The 21,301-nt window shown below is 40.0% G+C and overlaps 1 protein-coding gene across 3 annotated transcripts in view; it reads left to right on the forward strand.

Moving 5' to 3' along the window:
* TAF3 (TATA-box binding protein associated factor 3) overlaps positions 1-21,301 on the forward strand; it is a 153,210-nt gene that overhangs the window by 107,029 nt on the left and 24,880 nt on the right. For 2 of the 3 annotated variants that reach the window (XM_019933231.3, XM_019933232.3), the window contains exons 3-4: positions 6,763-8,573; positions 19,108-19,190. In XM_019933231.3, coding sequence (XP_019788790.1) covers positions 6,763-8,573; positions 19,108-19,190 — 1,894 coding nt within the window. The remainder of the gene's footprint in view (positions 1-6,762; positions 8,574-19,107; positions 19,191-21,301) is intronic. The other variant, XM_073801530.1, reaches the window with a different exon arrangement.

Below are 21,301 nucleotides of genomic sequence, written 5' to 3' on the forward strand. Positions count from 1 at the left end.
GTCCTTGCCTAATTGTCTTGTCTTTGCTAGTCATTTCATTTTTTTAAGTAAACAGGTTTGTTTAGAAAATACCTACACACTTATACATGTTGAGTTGTGTTTCAAGGGTCTAATTTCAGTCCCATTATAGACAGGACAATTTTTAAAATATTTTATGAGGGCACGTAGATGGGATTCGAAAAAAATTTTTGGCCTCATTTGGAACTAAGATAAAATCATGGAATGGGTTGTTTTAATATTGCTGCTCTTCTTGCATTTCCCAGGCATCCAGTGTCTGCCTGTCATCCTCCAACTGCCCTAGACACGCCCCCCAACAGCAGCAGCCCACCAGAGCCTCCCCGTCTTGGCAGCACCCTGGGTTCCAGACCCTCTCCATCCTCAGCATTCTGTCAAATTACTTCACTGAAGTACCGTTTACTCAGAGTCTCCTTACCTCAAAAATTAGGATAGAATCATTCACGTGTCAGCTTTACAGTCTTAAAAATATTTTGGCAGCAACATCTTAAAGATACTGCCCTTATCCAAGGCATAAATCAAGTGGTCAGAATGCCAAGCACTGTAGCATGTGGTCAGTGAGATATTTAGGGGCAGAAAGAACTCTGTCCTGCCCTTTAGATCATCCCCCTGCATGTGGAGATGGCCCTAATATTAGAGACCTTCAATTCTTCGAAGCAGAAGTCAGATGTCAATACTTGTGTGTGTGTATTTTTTTTTACTTTGATTTTTAAAATTTTTTATTGGAGTATAGTTGATTTACAGTGTTGTGTTAGTTTCAGGTGTACAGCAAAGTCATTCAGTTATACATATACATATATCTACTCATTTTTTTTTTAGATTCTTTTCCCATATAGGCCATTACAGAGTATTGAGTAGAGTTCCCTGCGCTGTACAGCAGGTTCTTATCAGTTATTTATTTTCTGTATAGTAGTGTGTATATGTCAGTCCCAATCTCCCAGTTTATCCCTTCCCACCCCCGCACCCCCCAGTACTTCTATTTTGCAGATGGGAAAACTTAGGTCTGAGAGAGTAAATGGGCTGTGCTAGGTCGAACTGTGGCTCTGGTAATGGACCCCAGATATAGTTTCCATCCACTTCCTCTCTAGTTGACCTTGGGATTTCTGTCCTCGTATCCCTGGATGTGGCTACGTACATGCCTTGTACCGATCCTTGCCGGATCGGTTGGCCACAAAATGTAGTTGCACTTGAACGGATGGCCACAAAATGTAGTTGATTCTTCAGGATAGGAAGTCATGTCTTATTTGACTGTATGTTCCTAGAATCTAACATGGTGCTCCCTGCACTGGTGTTCACAAGGCACTCGGTAGGTGAACGAATGATTGAATGATGAGTAAGGAGTGAATGAATGAATGTAAGTAGTATGGAATCACTTAAAGTAACTGGTTGTAATAAACATACCTAGTATAGAAAGATGTTTTTTGAAAAATGTGCATTTTAAATGAATCCTTTCATATGTGTTATAAAAACATCAGTGTGCATAAACTAAAAAGACCGTAAGAAAGTTCATGTCATCGTTGCTAGAAATTAATTTCTGTATGTGTATTTCCAAAACATTACAGGAAATCTAGTTTTAAATACATTTAATTTTTGGTGAAACATATACAGATAGCATTTTATTGTCCCTACAAAGTTCAGTAGCACAAGTATATTTTCTGCTTAAGATCATGAATCTGTGTAGTTAATGAGATAAGAAGCTTTCATGCCTTTGCAATTTCCTTTTTTTCCTAATGTCCATGAGCTTTTAAGATTATAGTGTTTCTTTAAAGGCATTTATTATTCTAGTTAAAAAGATTTTTTTTTAAGATATTTTATTCTAAGTCAATATTTATAGTAGCTTAGAACTAACCCCTAAAAATCCTTTTGGTGTGTTCAGACCATATTGCCTTGTTTCGGTTTTGTTCGATAAGTTTGGTAAAGAAGTGCGTTTTGCTCATTACTCCTCCGGGGAGTATAGGGAGTGTAGATTACTTATTTGTGTCATTAATGAAGGAAAATTGGAATGGAGTTTGTATTGTCTCCCTCCACTCCTCTCAATATTTGTGAAGCTTTAAAAAAAGATGGACATGGGACTTCCCTGGCGGTCCAGTGGTTAAGACTTCGCCTTCCAGTGCAGGGGGTGCAGGTTCAGTCCCTGGTCGGGGAGCTAAGGATCCCACATGCTGCGTGGCCAAAAAACCAAAACATAAACCAGAAGCAATATTGTAACAAATTCAATAAAAACTTTAAAATTGGTACACATCAAAAGAAAATATTTTAAAAAAATAAACATTTAAACAGTAGAAAATAAGTTCTTAGTTTTCTGGAAATAAAAAAAATCTTTAAAATACTCCTCATATCGTAACATCACTCTTTTGACTTTCGAGCACAGATTTTATTCTTGTGTCTATATTTGTGTTAAATTAGAAAGAGCTTGTGACTCAAAAAATTTTTTTTGTTTTTTTTTGCGGTACACGGGCCTCTCACCGTTGTGGCCTCTGCCATCGCAGAGCACAGGCTCCAGACGCACAGGCCCAGCGGCCACGGCCCATGGGCCCAGCCTCTCCGCGGCACGCGGGATCCTCCCGGACAGGGGCATGAACCCGCGTCCCCTGCATCGGCAGGCAGACTCCAACCACTGCGCCACCAGGGAAGCCCCTCAAAAAATTTTTTATACTGTTTTTTATACCTTTATATAATAACATGTCAAAAGATAAAGTATCTTGTAATATTAAACTTCTGTTAACCAAATTATATGCTATTTTATAGTAAAACTGTTTTCATGGATAAGTATAGGAAAATGCTAAAAACCATTTTTAGGATATTTTACAGATTTTTGGTGAATCATGCTCATTATACACATACACACAAGGAATACTTCATTGCTGTTCACCTGTAATCAAACTGAGATTAACCTTCAGGTGGGGGTTTGGATGATGGTAAAGAATAAACCATTCAGTAGCCATCACATATTTATCTTACTCCAAACTCTTAGAACACAGAATTAAAATAACTCATGTAATAGAAAGCCAGACACTGGTTATGCAAAATCACCAATTAAGTCTGTGTTTGAGCAAGCATAAGCTAGATCAGTTGTATTCATTTGTTTGCATTTTGTAATATTTTAAAAATAAAATATATTCACTCAAGTGGAAAACTTTAATACTGTGGAGAATGGATTAATAAGTGTGGTACATTTTTACAACAGTGAAAATGAATGCACTACAGCTACCTGAATGGACATAGGTGATGCTCAGAAACATAATGTTAGGGGCAAAAAAGCTGAAGAACGTTATAGTATGATACCACGTATATAAAGTTCAAAAACAAGTCACTACATACAAATGTGGTAAAACTGTACAGGAAACAAAGAAAGGAAAGATATAGAAAGACCAGTAGTTACCTGGAGATGGGGGTGAGAGTGGAGAGAGGAGAGGATGAATTAGAAAGGAACCAAGGGGCGTTGTGGTGATGATGCTAATGCTGTCTTCCGGAAGTCGACAATTGTTTTACAGGTATCCGTTCACTATTATGCTTTATGCATATCACTTATACGCTCTGCAATGTACCAGATAATTTCTAATTCAGAAAATTGTTGTAAATATTTTCACACTTTAAACATTTCACACCTGTTCTTATTAAAGCTGAAGGCTTTCTCTTCCAGCAAAATTCCCTTTTCATTTTGATTAATTTTGATGCTGCAATTGAAGCTTTCTTATAAAATCTTTAAGCGTAAAAAAATTGTAAATTAAAAGTAAACATTTATATATTTAAGTATTCCTAAAATCAGCTCTTGTAATAGTTTATTTTTATAATTCATTTATATTCCTCTAAACCACATAAAGCTTCTAGAGGCATACAAGTTAACAGCAGGGACTTGAAATAAACAAACAAAAAAAAGAAACCATAAAAATAAAATAACAGAATTGGAGTAATCCCTCCTAGCTTGTGGAGACCGCTTTGAATTAAGTTTTAGGTTAAATTTTTCTCACTTAAATGTAAGCAACAACCATTAATTTTTAAAATATTTTTCTGAGGTACTTGAGCTCCAAATTCTAAATGAACCAGTCTGTTTTCTAAAGTATTTGCTGGAAAAACAGTCCCATTTTCCATAGCCCAGTGTGACACACATCCTGCAGTTCAAATGCCTATGTGGTAGTCATCTTGCCAGTTCCAATTTGACAGAATTATTGGCAAAGTAGTACAGTCTTAAACACTATGTGTAGAAACCCAGTGCTGAGTTGAGCTAACAGTAGTGATGGGGAAAACACATGAAAGGAAACAGAATAGAAAGCAGTTCACAATTCTGATCTGGAGAAAGAGGGGAAAGTGCAATAGCAGCATGGCGTGATGTTTCTCACTTGGGTGACTGGATGGATGACAGTATTATTCTCGAGTAATGGTAGCAATAATTGTGTCTCCAGTTTGTCTTGTTCTCTGTAGTTTACAAAGCGCTTTCAGGAACATTACGTCTTCCCCGCTCAGTGTTGCCCTTGGAGGGACTTCCGCTGTGAGCCTTTGTTCTCGCTGCCCTCGGCATTTGACTTTGTTCCTGAGTCCTCCCCTTGAAAACTGTTACCCCCCTTGATCTCTTTGACCTCTCCTGATTTCTCTAGTGCCTCCTTTTCTCTTTATCCTTAGAATATCTAAACCTGACTACCCTGATTGCTCCCTTGCTGACATTATCCATTATTGTGATTTCATTGAGCGCAGCAGAGGTTTCTCTAACACCCTGTCCTGTTTTCTGAATACTGTATCTCAAGGATTGAGCTAATTCATAATCATCTTCCTTCTCTATTTGTTTACTTCCTGTTTGTATGAATGACTGCATTTCTCACTCACCAGGGCTGAAAGCCTTAAACCTGTTTGAATCCTTCCTCCACTCTTATACCTAATCACTTATCAGATTCTGTTCATTCTCTCTTCAGAATATCATCTACCTCTTACTCGTTACCGCTCTTCTAGTTCAGACCTTTCTTGTCACTTCCCTACATCATTTCATAACCCCTAACCTGTCACCTCTCCATTAGTATCCATTACCTCCCATCCATCATATATGTTCCTGCCAGAGTAATTTTGCTAACATACACTCCAGTCATTTTTCTCCCTTGTCTAAAAATCTTTACAAGGTCTAAACTACCACTAGAATAAAGATCATGTTTGTTTTTCTGGAATTCAAAACTTCTAGGATCTGGATGTAAGCTTGCTAAACTTACTTTCTCCTATTTCCCATCTTGCACCCTACCTTCCAGACAAATTATTCCCTGGTTCTTATACAACTTCCTATGTGCACCCCTCCATCTCTGTGTCATCTGTTCCTACATCCTGTACTTCACCATTATCAATCTCCAAATATCCAAAATGCTACCTGAGTAGTCAAGTGTGTCCCAGATCTTTGGCATTGAGGTATTCTGTTTCTCCTTTGAACTGCTGTGGCACTTCATTTCTCTTATGCTACTAATCACTTTCTATGTGCTAGACACTTACACGGCGACTCCTGCTGAACTGTATGCTCTTTCAGGTCGTGGTTTATTTCTGACTTATTCTGTAGCTCTTTCAGCCTTTACCATTGTGCATTACGTATGGTAGATGCTTAGTTAATACGTGTGGAGAGAAATAATCTGACCCCACAGCAACTCAGTCAAGTGGGTAGGACAAGTAACGTCAGCCCCTTTTGAGAGGTCAGAAGACAGCCTCAAGGAGGTTAAGAGATTGCCTTAGGCCTGTTGCTTTGTGATGCCTGAACGCCTGCTGAAACACCAAGCCAACGTTTCCTTCATGTCCCCACACTGCTTCTCTAAGTGGCTGTCCTCAAGCCAGCAGAATAGAAGACACAATAGCGTATGAATGGTGTCCGGGTTGGAGATTTACCTTTTCCAAACTCCAAGAATTAAAATATGTTATGAAGGTTCTTTTAAAAAGTATTCTTTTCTGTCATTTCTGAGGAAAGTAGTCATATACTAACCCATCTCTTGATTTTTTTAAATATTTATTTTATTTTTTTATTTATTTTCCTTATTTTTTTTGGCTGCGTCATCAGGTCTTGCGGCACATGGGATCTTCATTGAGGCATGCAGGATCTTTCATTACGGTGTGTGGTCTCTTGTTGCAGCACCCGGGCATCTCTCTGGTTGTAGCGTGAGGGTTTTCTCTCTCTAGTTGAGACGTGTGAGCTCCAGCGCGCATGAGCTCTGTAGTTTGCGGCATGCAGGCTCTCTCATTGAGACGTGCGAGCTCAGTAATAGTGGCGCGTGGGCTTAGTTGCTGTGCGGCGTGTGGGATCTTAGTTCCCTGACCAGGGATCGAACCCGCATCCCCTGCATTGGAAGGTGGATTCTATACCACTAGACCCCTGGGGAAAGAGGTAGGGGTGTGTGTGTGTGTGTGTGTGTGTGTGTGTGTGTGTGTGTGTACACATGTACATAAGAGGAGGCAGAAAACAGAAAGGCAGTATTTAGTCAAGTTAGGAAAAGAATTAATTAAGGAAGCAGAGGGCAAACAGGAAATCCTTAGCAAACTCCAGATCCTGCATTTAGAGCCACACCACTAGAAAGGAAAACGGTTTGTATATCTCCTGTCACTGGTTGCCACTCTTCAAAGCACGACAGCATGCAAGTTTGGAAGGTTCTAGAAAACTTACCACTTTACTCTCTAACAACTGTCAATAATTTCCTTTCTTTCTTAGAAATCATGTTTGAAGCATTGTTTTCATTTCTTAGGTTTTATATATATGTATGTTCTAATACTTCATTTTTCTTCCTTCACCAGAAGAAGAAGAAGAGCAGGTGCCCACCGATGGGGGCACATCAGCAGAAGCCATGCAGGTTCCCTTGGAAGAAGATGATGAACTGGAAGAGGAGGAAATTATCAATGATGAGAACTTCTTGGGTAAGAGACCGCTGGACAGTCCAGAAGCTGAAGAAATGCCCACGATGAAGCGGCCACGCCTGCTAAGCACTAAAGGGGACGCCCTGGACGTGGTGTTACTGGAGGCTCGAGAGCCACTCAGCTCAATAAACCCCCAGAAGATCCCACCAATGCTGTCCCCCGTCCACGTCCAGGACAGCACGGACCTAGCTCCTCCGTCACCAGAGCCACCAATGTTAGCTCCAGTGGCAAAATCACAGCTGCCAACTGCAAAACCGTTGGAAGCAAGGTCGTTTACACCTAAAACAAAGACTAAAACCAGTTCTCCAGGGCAGAAGACTAAATCACCCAAAATGACTCCATCACCAGCAATGGTCGGAAGTCCTATTCGGTCTCCAAAAACCATATCCAAAGAAAAGAAGTCTCCTGGACGTTCGAAGAGCCCCAAAAGCCCCAAGAGTCCCAAGGTCATCACTCACATTCCCCAAGTACCCATCAGACCTGACACCCCTAACAGGACTCTTTCAGCTACAATAAGTGAAAAAATTAGTAAAGAGACCATTCAGGTGAAACAAATACAAACAGCCCCCGATGCTGGGAAACTGAACCATGAGAATCAGCCGAAAAAGGCCGTCGTGACTGATAAGACCATCGACGACTCTATTGATGCTGTGATTGCACGGGCTTGTGCTGAACGGGAGCCAGACCCTTTCGAGTTTTCTTCTGGGTCCGAGTCAGAAGGAGACATTTTTACCAGCCCTAAGAGGATTTCAGGTTCAGAATGTGCTACCCCAAAAGCTACCACTTCCTCCAGCAACTTCCCCAAGTCCGGGTCCACCCCTCTCCCTCTTTCAGGCGGAGCTTCAAGTTCTGACAATTCCTGGACAATGGACGCATCCATCGACGAGGTGGTCCGGAAAGCCAAGATGGGGACCCCTCCCAGCGTGCCCCCCAGCTTCCCTTACATCTCCTCCCCTTCAGTCTCTCCTCCCACCCCTGAGCCACTGCACAAGGTATACGAGGAGAAACCCAAAGCGCCGGCCTCCACGGACGTCAAAAAGAAGCTGAAAAAGGAAATGAAGACGAAGATGAAAAAGAAGGAGAAGCAGAGAGATAAGGAGAGGGACAGGGACAAAAGCAAGGAGAGAAGCAAAGAGAAGGAGAAAGGGAAGGAGACCAGCAAGGAAGCCAAGTATCCCTGGAAGGACTTTCTCAAAGACGAAGAGGCAGATCCCTACAAGTTTAAGATAAAAGAGTTTGAAGATGTGGATCCAAAAGCAAGACTGAAAGATGGAATGGTGAGAAGGGAAAAGGAGAAGCACAAAGACAAGAAGAAAGATAGAGAAAAGGGCAAAAAGGATAAAGAGAAGCGGGACAAAGAGAAAACGAAAGAGAAAGGCCGAGAAGAGAAGCTGAAGGCTGCCCCAGTCCCCCTGGTCCTGCCCCCCAAGGACATGGCGCTGCCCCTGTTCAGCCCCGCGGCGGCCGTGAGGATCCCGGCCATGCTGCCCTCCTTGACACCCATGCTTCCCGAGAAGCTGTTCGAAGAGAAAGAGAAGCCCAAGGAGAAGGAAAGGAAAAAGGACAAAAAGGAGAAGAAGAAAAAGAAGGAGAGAGAGAAGGAGAAGGAGAAGAAGGAGAAGGAGAGGGAGAAGGAGAAGCGAGAGAGAGAGAAGAGGGAGAAAGAGAAGGAGAGACACAAGCATGAAAAAGTAAGCACTTTATCCTTGGGGGCCCTGTCTCATCCAAGTTCTATTGAAAGCGCAGGTAAACAAAGCCAGCAATTGTCTTTTTCGGATGTAAATCACCCACAGCTTAACTGGAAACACGTCTGTAATGCGTTTACAAAATTTAATTTTAATTCTCAAACCCATAAACTTGTCATCAACCCCCCTCCCCATACGCTGGAAAACGTTAAAAATTCATAGCCTAAGAGCAATCTCATCACAGACCATCAGCTCTGTGTTAACCACACTAATCTCTGGCAGTTTGAAAAGATCTGTAATCTTCAACAGTGAATAATATTTTTGTAATTATCAAGTCTGCAGCATACTAATTTGTACCCAAATATTAGATACCAGGGAAAGGCAGCACCCAGTTTTCTAAGAGCAGGTAAAACCATGGCGCTGTCCTAAGAGGACAGCAAGGCCCATGGAGTCCTTGCTCACTGACTCAGTTTTGTTTGGTGAGCCATTTTTGCAAGTATTTAAGGTTATGCCTGTCTTCTACTTCCTGTAGCATCTCTTATCCTTCTATTTTCTGCCTTTTTTTTTTTTCTCTCTTTTGCGATACGCGGGCCTCTCACTGCTGTGGCCTCTCCCGCTGCAGAGCACAGGCTCCGGACGCGCAGGCTCAGTGGCCATGGCTCACGGGCCCAGCCACTCCGCGGCATGTGGGATCTTCCCGGACCGGGGCACGAACCCGTGTCCCCTGCATCGGCAGGCGGACTCTCAACCACTGCGCCACCAGGGAAGCCCTGCTTTCTTTTTTTTAACAGGATATTTTAAAAATTTTATTTATTTATTTTGTTTGTGGCTGCGTGTGGGCTTTCTCTAGTTGCGGCGAGCGGGGGCTACTCTTCGTCGCGGTGCGCGGGCTTCTCATTGCAGTGGTTTCTCTTGTTACAGAGCACGGGCTCTAGGCGTGCGGGCTTCAGTAGTTGTGGCACGCGGGTTCAGGAGTTGTGGCTCACAGGCTCTAGAGCACAGGCTTAGTAGTTGTGGCGCACAGGCTTAGTTGCTCCACGGCATGTGGGATCTTCCCGGACCAGGGATCGAACCTGTGTCTCCTACATTGGCAGGCGGATTCTTAACCACTGCACCACAAGGGAAGTCCCTCTTTTCTGCTTTAATAAGATTAGGACACGTCTCTGAGTATCTAGCTCATCTGGCAGCGTGGTTGGTGGGTAGAAACTAATTCTAAGTATTTTCCCATGTAAGTAAGTCAGGCTTCCGTAGAATATAGCCAAAGAAACTGATGTTCATCGTGCACTTTGTAGCAAGCAGGACCTCGATCCTATGGGCACAAGATGCGACCTCTGCTTTTATAGCTTTGCTCTCTCTCCACAGTTCTTTGGGTTATAGTGGTTGACTTGTTGATGGAGAAATTTATTTTAAACTTTCTTAAAAAGTGTCTAAGTGTCTGATGCCATACGTACAGATCCTCAGGTAGCCTTTCCCTGCCCTCTGGGAGCATTCCTCTTTGAGGGTGGCTACAAAATCATACCTAGTAATTTTTTCCACATGATAAAATATGCTGTATTTGACCTACAGCAGCTCCATTATCCATACTTTTGCAGTGTTTTCCATTTCAGACTTAACTGGGAAGATTAGTTTAGCTGACAAGCTAGGTAACCTCTCACATTTTTCTGCCTAACTTTTTTCTTTCTCTGTCCCCCTTGGCTATTATTCTAAAATATAAGGCAGTGGAATGGAACTTCTGATATTAATAACCGAACATCAGCAAGTTAGCAAGACACAGAAATCCAACTCTTTTTTCCATTTTTGAAGTCACTTTATCATTGTGTTATTTTTCCATGGTACCCGGAAGATTTTAAAGCACTTCCACGTACCTTAGTGTCTCCCCCGACACACCCGTCACACAGGTCCAGCAGATACTATTATCAACCTTTATGGATGAGAAACAGCCTGAGTGACTTGTCCAGGATCAAGGTCACACAACCAGCAGGAGCCGGGTCATTTACACACAGACTTACTTCCTGTTTAGAAATGTTTACGGCTGGTGATCCTGCCCGGCAGCGATTAGCCGCTTACCCATCGGGTACCTAGTAACTTGGCAAGTGAGCCCTCAGCACATCAGAGTACTGTTGCTTTCATCACCATCTCACCTCTGGAAAGTCAGTAGAGGTGTTTCAGAGGCCACTGTGAACTTCAGTAAAGCCCATCAGGTTAGCTGGTAACAGCGGCCCATGCTTTTCCTCAGCACCTACCTGACTTTGGCAAAGACATGTCTCTCAGACCATCTTGGCTAGAGGCAAAGGGTCAGTTATGAGTCGCACAGATTTCACCTAACAGAGGAATACAAGTCCTTGTATCAGTTTTGATGGTTATGGATCAGTTTTTAAAGATAAAAACTTACAAAAGTCAGCTATCAGGGCTTTAAAAATAATAAACGTAATTGTCTCTGGAGTTAGGAGTTCCCATCCTGACTTTTTCAGCCCTGTGAACTTGGGCAAGTGGCTTAGGTGAGGATTAAATGAGATAACATCTGAGACCTGCTTAGTACCATTTCTGGCACATAAGTAAATGCTGAATAAGTGGAGAAGGCGGTGATGGGGATGGCGAGTGTTATTATTCCATTTTGAATCAACCCCTAAAACATAGAAACCTGAATAGAGGCGGCTGCTTCATTGGGCCCTGGTGACTGACCTGTGTGTGACAGGGTGAGTCAGCTGTGGTTCCAGTGTTGAAAAATTATGTCTGCTTCCTGGGCATCCTTTTAAATTTTAGCCCTTTGCGCAGCTAGGAAAGGGTAAATCTATTGTAACCTGTGGGATGCCATTGACAAGGAGTAGAAATTGAGATATTAACTTAAACATTAGGACTTCTCTTTTTTCAACCCCACTTAATCCCACAAGTATCAAGCCATATGAGTAAATGAAAGTAGACGTGAAATTGAGTTGCATATGATCTAAGAATTTTCTTACATACGCACAGAAGACAACAAGAGTAAATCAAAACAAGGCGTATATAAGCTGCCCCAAGAAAACGTCTGCAGTCAGAAGGCCGAGGGCCGTGGTTTCCTTCCTCCGGCTCCTCAGCAGCTCACAGAAGCAACTGTCCTGGACACGGACCTGGATCAGCAAGCAAGGGCATTTTTTTTTAATTAAAAGAAAAATCTCCCCATATTTACTTTACCTACCTATAAAGTTTTTACCAGTCATACCCACTTTTATCAATACAAGAACCAATAAAGATCCCATTAATTAAACGGGAATCTGCATGGTAGTTAGAAAGAGCCTTGGGGTTTGGAATCAGGCAGATCTGAGGCAGGTGTTTTAGTTCTTTAATCCATAGGCATTTCATCTTTATTTTTCATTTTATTTTATTTTATCTTTTTGGCCGCACCATGCGGCATGCGGGATGTGCCCCGACCAGGGATCGAACCCACACCCCCTGCAGAGGAAGCATGGAATCTTAACCACTGGACCGCCAAGGAATTTCCCAGCATTTCATCTTTAAAGTGGGATATGATAATCACACTTTTTAAAAAACTGCAGACAGTAATAGTTAACATTTATTGAGTATTTACTGTATGCTAAACACCATATATAAGTTTAGTTCCTTATCACAACTCTATCAGGTAGATACTGTAATTACTGTCACTTTAAGATAAGAATCTGAGGCTTAGAGAGATGAATAAACTTGCCCAGGATCACACACCCAATAAGTGGTTGAACGGGAACCACAATTTCAACCCGGGCCATCATCAGCTACTATAACTAATGTTCTTAACCACTCTCCTTTCCTACATTTAAATTAAAAATGGATTAAGTGAAATAATTTATGGCACCTGGTTCAGTGATGCCCCCTCAGAAGGAAAAATCGTTTTTCTAGTAGTGGTAATAATCCAGCATATGGCGATTCATGCAGTCTTCTAATTCCCCTTATGGGCAGCTAGTGTGCATCAGTCAGGGTTAGGAGCGTGCTCTTTCATCTGTTGCAAGTAGAACCAAAGTAACTTTTTATGGAAAACATACTAAGAGCAACGTGTTAAATGGTCACAAACTTGACCATAATAACTTTAGCTGTGATAAACCTAATAGAAAATTTCAGAGCAGTTTAAATTTTTGTTATAATTTTGTGTTTGTGTTTGTCAGTGTATGTATTACATGACTTTATTTCAAACCCTGGCTCTTTTTACTTGTGGCATTTTCAGTAAAAAAATAAATAAGAAAATGTCTCATTTATGTTAGTGGAATTGAAGGTTCATATAACCTTGTATAGAAGACAAGCCAAAATCCATCTGTCGAACTTGGAAATATGTCTTTATGCTCTTATTGGAGTATGATCTGAGAAGACCTGGTAGAGTTTCACCCCAAAATGATGACGTCACAGACTGTAGATAAAAAGGCCCAGTACTGGGCCTTGAAGAGCCTGGGCTTTGGCAGTCAGACTGACCTGGCTTTTGGTCTCAGCTCTGCCACTTCTTAGTTACTCACCAGCCTCTCCTAACCTCTGACCCTCTGCTTCCTTCACTCTCTACCTCCTCCCATTCGACACCGGGAAGAGACCGCGTCATTATAAAGTATGCTTTCCCTCTGTTTAAGAACAATAGTTTTTATACGTGCTCTAAGAATATTTTGGCTTAAAAGGCTTTCTCTTCTGCCTTCTCATAGGAAACACTGAGTGAAGACTAGTTTGTGTCATTTAAGATACATGGACTCTGACAATCCAGTTTCTTTACAGTAACCAAGAATGCTGATGATCAACCCAGAGATAATTGGGGTCTGTTTATAATGGAAAGCTCATACTTCTATAATGGAGCTCCCCGCGCCCCCCCCCCCACCCCCCGTTTTTCTCCTGCTGCCTGATCACTTGTTTTATTTGAGCTAACATTGGCAATTGAGTGAGCTAACCTGGTGGTAAATGACATCAGCACACACTTGGTATTTAATGAGTGAGTCCGCTTGGTCCTTGTCAGGCCTGGCCGACAGCTCTGAGGGTTGAGAAAACTGCACAGGGAGGTAGGGTAACTTGCGGACAAGCTGTGACATGACCCAGGCCTGTCTGGTTAAAGCCCGTGGGCTTCTCAGGCCCACGATGGAAGCTGGTGAGGGGGATGAGAATGGCTCACAATCTAGAGTAAAGAGCCATCGTGATTTTTAGAAAACTTTAGTCCCTGATCAGCCCATAGTGAACTCCCGTTCAGCTGCCGTATTTTAAAGGACAGGCAGTGGCGGTCCTCAAAGCTTGAATGATTTCAGTCATCAGAACAATTAAAATGTCTCATGTTTCTCCAGTCTATCCCCAAATCCCTTAGCATCTGCCCCGAAATAGTCTTTTATTGAACTTTAAACAGTTTGTTTTTTAGAGAATGAGAAGTGGTCTCCCCGGTTTGTGCCTTTGAGAGAAGGTCTCCATCGTCTTTCCTTTCTATGTAAAGTACTGTTGACTCGTTTCCAGCCTTTTCTCATCAGCTTTCATGATTAACTAGTGAAATGAAGGGTTTTCAGTAAATAAAATAACCCCAGTAAGAAGGGGGAAATATTCCCTGCTGTTTCTTATAACTATTTGTTCCAAGGGGAAGCCAGTAACTTAATGTTTAAGTGAGTATGTTTGAATTTATCAAAGTTTCCTGAAGTCCATCCCCAAGGCTTCAGAGGAATGAACTGAACACTTACTGAAAGCCCGAGTCCTGTTTCATTGTCCTCGCGGGATCCCACTTGTTATACTTCACCACAACCGTAGATCTTCTGTCTGTTGAATATTTTAAACAGTCTATCAGTGTTAGACTATGTTTCTGAATGGAAATAATGTACAGACCTTCATCGTTAAGAAAGATAACAGGATGGTTACCATTTGTCATAGTTCAGCATCTAGAATATTTGGTTTTTAAATTCCGCTTTTCACCAGTAGTATTTCTGGGTGTTTTTCTGACATATTAGCATAGATAGACATCTGAACTAGTGCTGGCTGAACTTGCTGCCACCCTACCTAGCACACATACATAGGTTTTTGTTTGTTTTTTTTTTAATGAAAGAAGTTTAACATTTAAAAAAACAGGAAGTAAAACTTGGCCAGATTATATTGACAAAGCTGCCCATTACCTTTGCAGAAAGTCCCTGTCAGAAGATAAACTTTAAAGCTGGAATGCATGAAAGAGTTCCAAGATAGAATTTAAATTTAAACTGATTCCTTATAGATAAGCTTTTTAAAAATCCACCTCTTTGCTTCAAGTCAGGATTTTAAAAATAAATTTCCCCTTTAAATCTCTTGAGCGATTTTCATTTTTTGCAAGGCCGCACTGCTGGTGTCCCGGAAAAATGGAGAGTTAGAGCTTTATCAGTTGGTGCCCTGAGGTATGTGGCAAAGAAGCTAAATCCTTGAAGATTAGCAAAAAAAATGCAGCACATGGCAATAAGGGGCTTATATGACTACTAGTATTAGTTCAGGTGAAAGAAGTATTGCTTATACATAAAACTGGACAAATCCACTGACAATGTATTTTTAGTTAGCTACAAAGGAGTCTTATATTACTGGACTTTGCCTCTTTGGTGAATTGGGAAGCTTAGTAATCCACTGTAAATGCTCTTCTGCGTGCCCCAATTCTCAGCATCGCTCTAAAGTACTGTTCTTTTATTTTAACCCTTACAAGCTCTTGTTTCCCCCAGATTTTTGCTTCATGCCATTAAAAGATGGCAGTAAATAATTGAAGTCATTGTCATCTAGTGTGTTGATTGCTGGAACGGACACATGAGAAATTATTTCATGATTGTAGGAAACATCCCTGTGTTTTTATTTGGGTGGGCATTCAGATAAAGTTAACATAAACAAAAGTCTGGTGAGGAATTTTTATTTAGAAACTGTACTTTCTATATCTACATTGTTAGCATTCTTATTGGTCTTTTTCTATGCTTGCTTCAATTTTATCTTTAAGTTAAATCTGCTTTAACTTCTTTAAAAATGAAATTAAAGTATTTAACTATTTTTAGGTAGGGTTGCAATATGTCCTGGTTTGCCTGGGACAGTCCAGTTTACACCTGTTACATGGTGTAAATAACATAGAGAAAAAAATATATTTTACAGTGTACCCTAGACATCTCACAAGTATATGTCATTCATCATAAAAGACATTGACAAAGAGACTAAATAGCTCCATGCAAGACATCAGCATTACCAGAAAAAAGGACTCAGAAATGTTTGGCAAAGAGTCACGAGTCGTATGGTAGAACAGAGGATGAATTTGGTGCCAGGAGAACTGGATTTCAATCATTTACTTACTAACTTTGTAACTGGCCAAACCACTTAATCTTTCTGAGCCCTTAGTACATGTGAGTAATTATAGCTTCCACACCTACCTTATAGAGTTGTGAAGATCAGATTGGATTATGTATATGGGACACGCTTTGTGAAGTGCTATACCGGTAGGTTATAATTATTGTGTAGTGTGGTAATAGCAGTGGACCAAAATACAATGTGAAGCATAATAATAGTGAAGAAGATTTTTTGAAAGTTAGGGCAAACAGCTTTATTTTTTAATAAAGCTTAAGAAAGTATTATTTAAGTGCTTCAATAATAGTATTGTGGGTTGAAGGAACATGGAATATTACTCCCAGTACTCAGGTCAATTAGGAGTGTGTGACCCTAAAATTTTTTAGAATTGAAGAAATATAGGAACTTTATATAATTTTTCATTCTCTGAATAAAAAAAAATTGTATTCAGTCCTAGTTTTGCTATTTTTGTGACCTGAAAACAGAAAAGGAAAAAGAAACAGGAAAGAAAGGAAAAATGGTTGCTTCATGTATGATCAGTTTCTCTGTAAAATGGAAACCATACCCCAACCTGTTTGTTAAAGAACCTAAATGAGAACATCTGGAAAATAACCAGACACAATGCCTGGCAAACATTAAGTGTTTTATAAATGTTTGTTTTGGATATATTTGTTTATTTTCCCACAGATAACACAGAATGGTGAGAAAAATGTAGAAGCCTTAGTAGTTTACAAAATAGGCTGGACCACTGGTTTTCAGATTTGTTTAGATATGGAACCCTGTGTTCAAAAAAAATAGAGGAGAAAGTGAACACAAAAATTTTCCATGGGTCTTTCTTTGCCCCCTCCCCAGTGACCCTTGACCCCCGAGGCCTTGAGGAAAACCACTGGACTAAGAACTGGGCAAATAAAAGAGACATCTGCCAAAAGTGAGACCATTTAGAGGAGCAGGTTTTCGTGGGGGAGTTGGTAAGTTAAGATTTAGATGTAATGAGATGAAATCCTTATAGGATATTTAGCTGAAAATGTTCAGTGGGCAGCATTATGCTTTGGTCTTAGTTCCAATCAGTGCTGGTCTAGAGAGGGAGATTTTGAAGACATGCCATATTGAAAACTTAGGATTGAGGGAATTCCCTGGCGGTTCAGTGGTTAGGACTCGGTGCTGTCACTGCAGGGGGCCCGGGTTCGATCCCTGGTGGGGGAACTAAGATCCCGCAAGCCACATGGCACGGCCAAAAAAAAAAAAAGTTAAAAAAAAACAACAACTTAGGATTGAAACCATGGACATGGATGAGGTCAGTGGAGAAAGTATGGGAGGACGAGAGGAGAGGACTTTGCTAGGGACAGGGAAGGAGCATGATGAAGACCTCAGTGAAGAAACAGACGGGACATTCGGAAAGATTGAGTGTCTAGAAGGAATAGTTTAGTGGCGTGGTTGGGCCAGAAAGTAGAGTGGAGTTGGGTGAGGGATGAAGGAGAAATGGAGAAATGCAGACGATGAAGTGAAGACTAGAAAATGTGAGAGGTCGTCAGTGAGAGGTTGAAGGGGAGGTAAGTTTTTTAAAGGATAGAGTTGAGCGCATTTGAAAGCTAGATGAAAATAATGAGTGGAACTGAGAAGTTGAAGATGCTACAAATAAGGAGGAAGTCTTTCGAAGACTGGAGGAGATGGACCCTAGTGTAATTGTGAATGCAGAGAAGTTTGTAGGGAATTGAAGGAATTCTGCTTAGTGGCCTCAGTATTTTGTCCTGTGGGGTTTGAAGGGCAAAAGAGGAAGGAACTCACGGGATGGGTCTTAAAAGCTGTAAATAATCGCTTCCGATTAATTTTTAAAATATATCTTAAGCACTTATGTGTCAGACCCTATGATAGGCACTGGGAAATAGCAACAAACAGAACAGGCATGGTTTCTGCTCTTAACTAGTTTAGCTGGGAATCCAAATAAGCAGATAGTATTAAAGGCACAGATGAAATTGGAGTTTTGATGGCAGAAGTTTGTACAGTTTTAAATATTTTCTTTGGAATTACTCAGTGCCCTAGAGAATGATTTTAGATTGGTCCTGGACGAATGGTGAAATGACCAAGAGGCAAGGGAGTTGAGGGTGCTTGCAGGATAAGTGGTTCATTCAACAGACATTGGTTGAGTACCTCCTGCGTACCATGCACTGTTCAAGAGAATGATAGAAGTCATCGATCTTGATGTGACGGTGGGATTTAAAAAAAAAAAACAATTCAGGAAGGGGACAGGTAAAAACATATGAAAAAAAATGATAGATTTGATCAATGTGCAATATATTGATTATATGATATACTATACTGAGCACTACGTTATAAATTCCTTCCCCTTTAGAACCACTGCACTGTTCTGTTATGATTTAACTCTTGAGCTTGAAATATATAAATGAGTGGTTTGCACTAGTTGTCACAGTGACTAGCAGTGTCCTACTGGCATGTAGGGATGCTAAACATGTGGCCGTGCCTGGGACCACCAAGGAACCATCCCACCAAAAATGCTGGAAGACTCTGATGTAGATAATAATTTGAACTGCACATCTCTTGTTCATTTTGCTCATTCAAAATGTCAATTGTTCTATGTAGGATCTTCAAGCCAGAAATTGTGGAGAATCCCTTTCACACCATACTCAATTTGTGTATTCCCTTTCTGATTATTAGCTCAAATATTTGTGAGATCTTCAACTTATTCAGCAGTTATTGCCTTTGCCATAAATCCTTTCTAAATAAATATGTTTTGTCTTGTACAATATTTTAGATCATTTTTCTACTAGCCAAAAAATGGAACAGTTCAGTGCTGTAATTACACTTAGTGTGTTGGTTTTCTTTTATGACATTGTAAACATGAGATGAGTCTAATGTTTTTCAAGACCCATTAATAGATTCATTTTATCTTATAGTGAAGCTATGACTGCATTTTTTTCTGTTTTTGTTAAGTCTGGCAGTTACTTAAACGTTCCACTGAATGACCCAGGTAACAGTTTCTGTTTAAAAATTCTAACAATAAAATCCAAGAAATTAGTCAAAACTAAGAAAATGCAGAAATAACTCCCATATTTACTAGTGTTTAAAGTTTATGGAATTTTCCATGTTGCCTGGTAGCCTTCAGTTGTTGGGAAACGAAAACAAAATAGCCCAGTTTATCTTTACATCTAGCATTTTAGGCACATTTGAAACTTAAAGGCTTATCAAGTTTGTGGAGATGAGGAAGTAGGAGAAAAGGGAGGAGGTACTTTTGTTGAAAAAAAAGTATTTGACTCTAACATAATATCTTCAACAGATAAAAGTGGAGCCAGTGGTCCCAGCCCCAAGCCCAGTGATCCCCAGATTGACTCTCCGAGTTGGAGCTGGCCAAGACAAAATGTAAGTACAGACGTTTCCAGTTAGAGTGCAATAGATGGAACTTAACCTTCACTACTCTTTCCTAGTGGACTTAATTCTATAGACCTTTTCCCAGTGTGAATATATAGTAGGGTCAAGCTGTATTTTGAAAAGTCTTCATTTTCAAATTTTTACTGGTTTCTTCCTCAGAGTTAATGCTTATTGCTTTATTCAACATATAGGATCCTTTGTGTTTTGGGGGGTTTTTTCTGGCACTTTTTCTCTTTTGTAAAGACTAGCACAGGACATTGTTTCTGCATAGTTTGTAAGGCTCTGGTTATCTGAAAAATAAGAAACTATGTATTGAATGGACTGACTACCATGTTACGCCCAGGTGGATGTAATGTTAAACCTTTTCAAGTGTGTGTTCTCTGTCACCAGGACAAAGAATGAAGATTCTTTTCTTGCTCAGATGGCACATGGTTTTATTCTGTGCATATAAAACAAGGATACTGCCAAAGGCTTGGCGAAACAGTATATAATAGTAACTGAAGTCTGAATTGTCTGCTCTTTTTTTTTTTTTTTTTAAGAGAGAACTGGAAATGTAAACCCCACGTTTACTGTTTATTTTCTTAATTTTCACGGAATCATCACATCCACCCACCCTTCTTCAAAGTAAATTAGTTGGCTATGTTTCTTTTATTCATTTTGAGGGTATGAATTAAGGCCTACAATGCTATTATATGATCCTAATAGGGTAATGAAGCATTGATTTTTTTTTTTTGTAAATCATGTTGAAAATCATTCATCTAAAAATCATATTATACATCATTTAAATGAATTTTACAAGCTCAAAGTACAAGTTTACAACCTTACTTTTTACCAGTAAGCCTGAAAATGGATTAGTTTACATTGCAAACAATCAAATATTATGTAGAAAATAGGCTTACAAGGCATTTAACTTTCATTCAATTTTTAGCCATAAAAATGAAAGTAGTAGCCATGAACTTATTTATTTAGTAGGTACAGTAGACAACAGGAAATTTGCTTTACATTCTCATGGTTGGTTCCATCTTAAAGTTTGTGTGTAGCGTGTATTTTATGCAGCCGCTGCTTCTGTTAGTTCTAAGTGTAATACAACGAAAAATCCCAGCATTATTCTGACGAGAAATTTTAGTAACATCCTTCTCCCTCAACCATCAGAGGACAGAGGGCTAGTTAACAAAGAGACCCAACCAAAATAACTGTACCTACCATCTCCTTGGAAATCCTGTACTTGGGTTCACTACTGTAAAGGGAAGATGTTCTTATTTATCATTGGACAACTACTTTTCTCCTACCCGTTCATATTTATTCCAGTTTTCTCATAACTCACCATTACTTCATCTTTCCTTTCACACAGAAGTTTGGCTTGCTTATTCCTTTAGAGAAATAAGGTTTGTAAAAAGGCACTGATAGTAATATTCATCTCATCTACCCTTAAGCGTCTTTCAGTTATTCTGTCGAGTAATTTCTTTTCCTCTCGATAAATCACTCATATACCTAAGATATTGGAAGATGTGAGAAATAGATCCTATGACTCTGGAACAAAATGTTCAGTATTACGGAAATTATAGTACCCAGACATTCTAGACAAATTGTCCTTGAAAGTATAACTTTATGTAACATGTAAACTTTCTGACATTTAGGTAAATAACTCCCATATCATATGAATAGTCAATCACTTGACCAAAGTGAGACACGAGGAAATACTTATAATGAGCAAAGGAATAACTTAAGTGAAATATATTACATTTTAAACTTAAAAAGAGAGAGAAAAAGAGGCCCAAGTCACATAGCAATAGGATTTTATATAAAATATAAGTTAATGATAAGCGTTGTTTTTTTTTTTAACTTGCTTGTTTTCTGTTTTTCTGTTTTAAATCTAAATCAGGGGTCAGCAAACTATGGCTGTGGGCCAGTCCATCCCACTGTCTGTTTTTTATGACTCACAGCCAAGAATGTTTGAAAAAAATTAAAAGAAGGATAACATTTTATGAACATGAAAATTATATGAAATTAAAAGTAATCTTTTATTGTCATAGCATAAGGATACATGGCTTATTCCTTGGCAGTAATAATGGAAAAGAGATGGTAGATTTATATAAATGTGC

This window comes from Tursiops truncatus, chromosome 2 (assembly GCF_011762595.2).
Source record: "Tursiops truncatus isolate mTurTru1 chromosome 2, mTurTru1.mat.Y, whole genome shotgun sequence".
Classification (NCBI taxonomy): Eukaryota; Metazoa; Chordata; class Mammalia; order Artiodactyla; family Delphinidae; genus Tursiops; species Tursiops truncatus.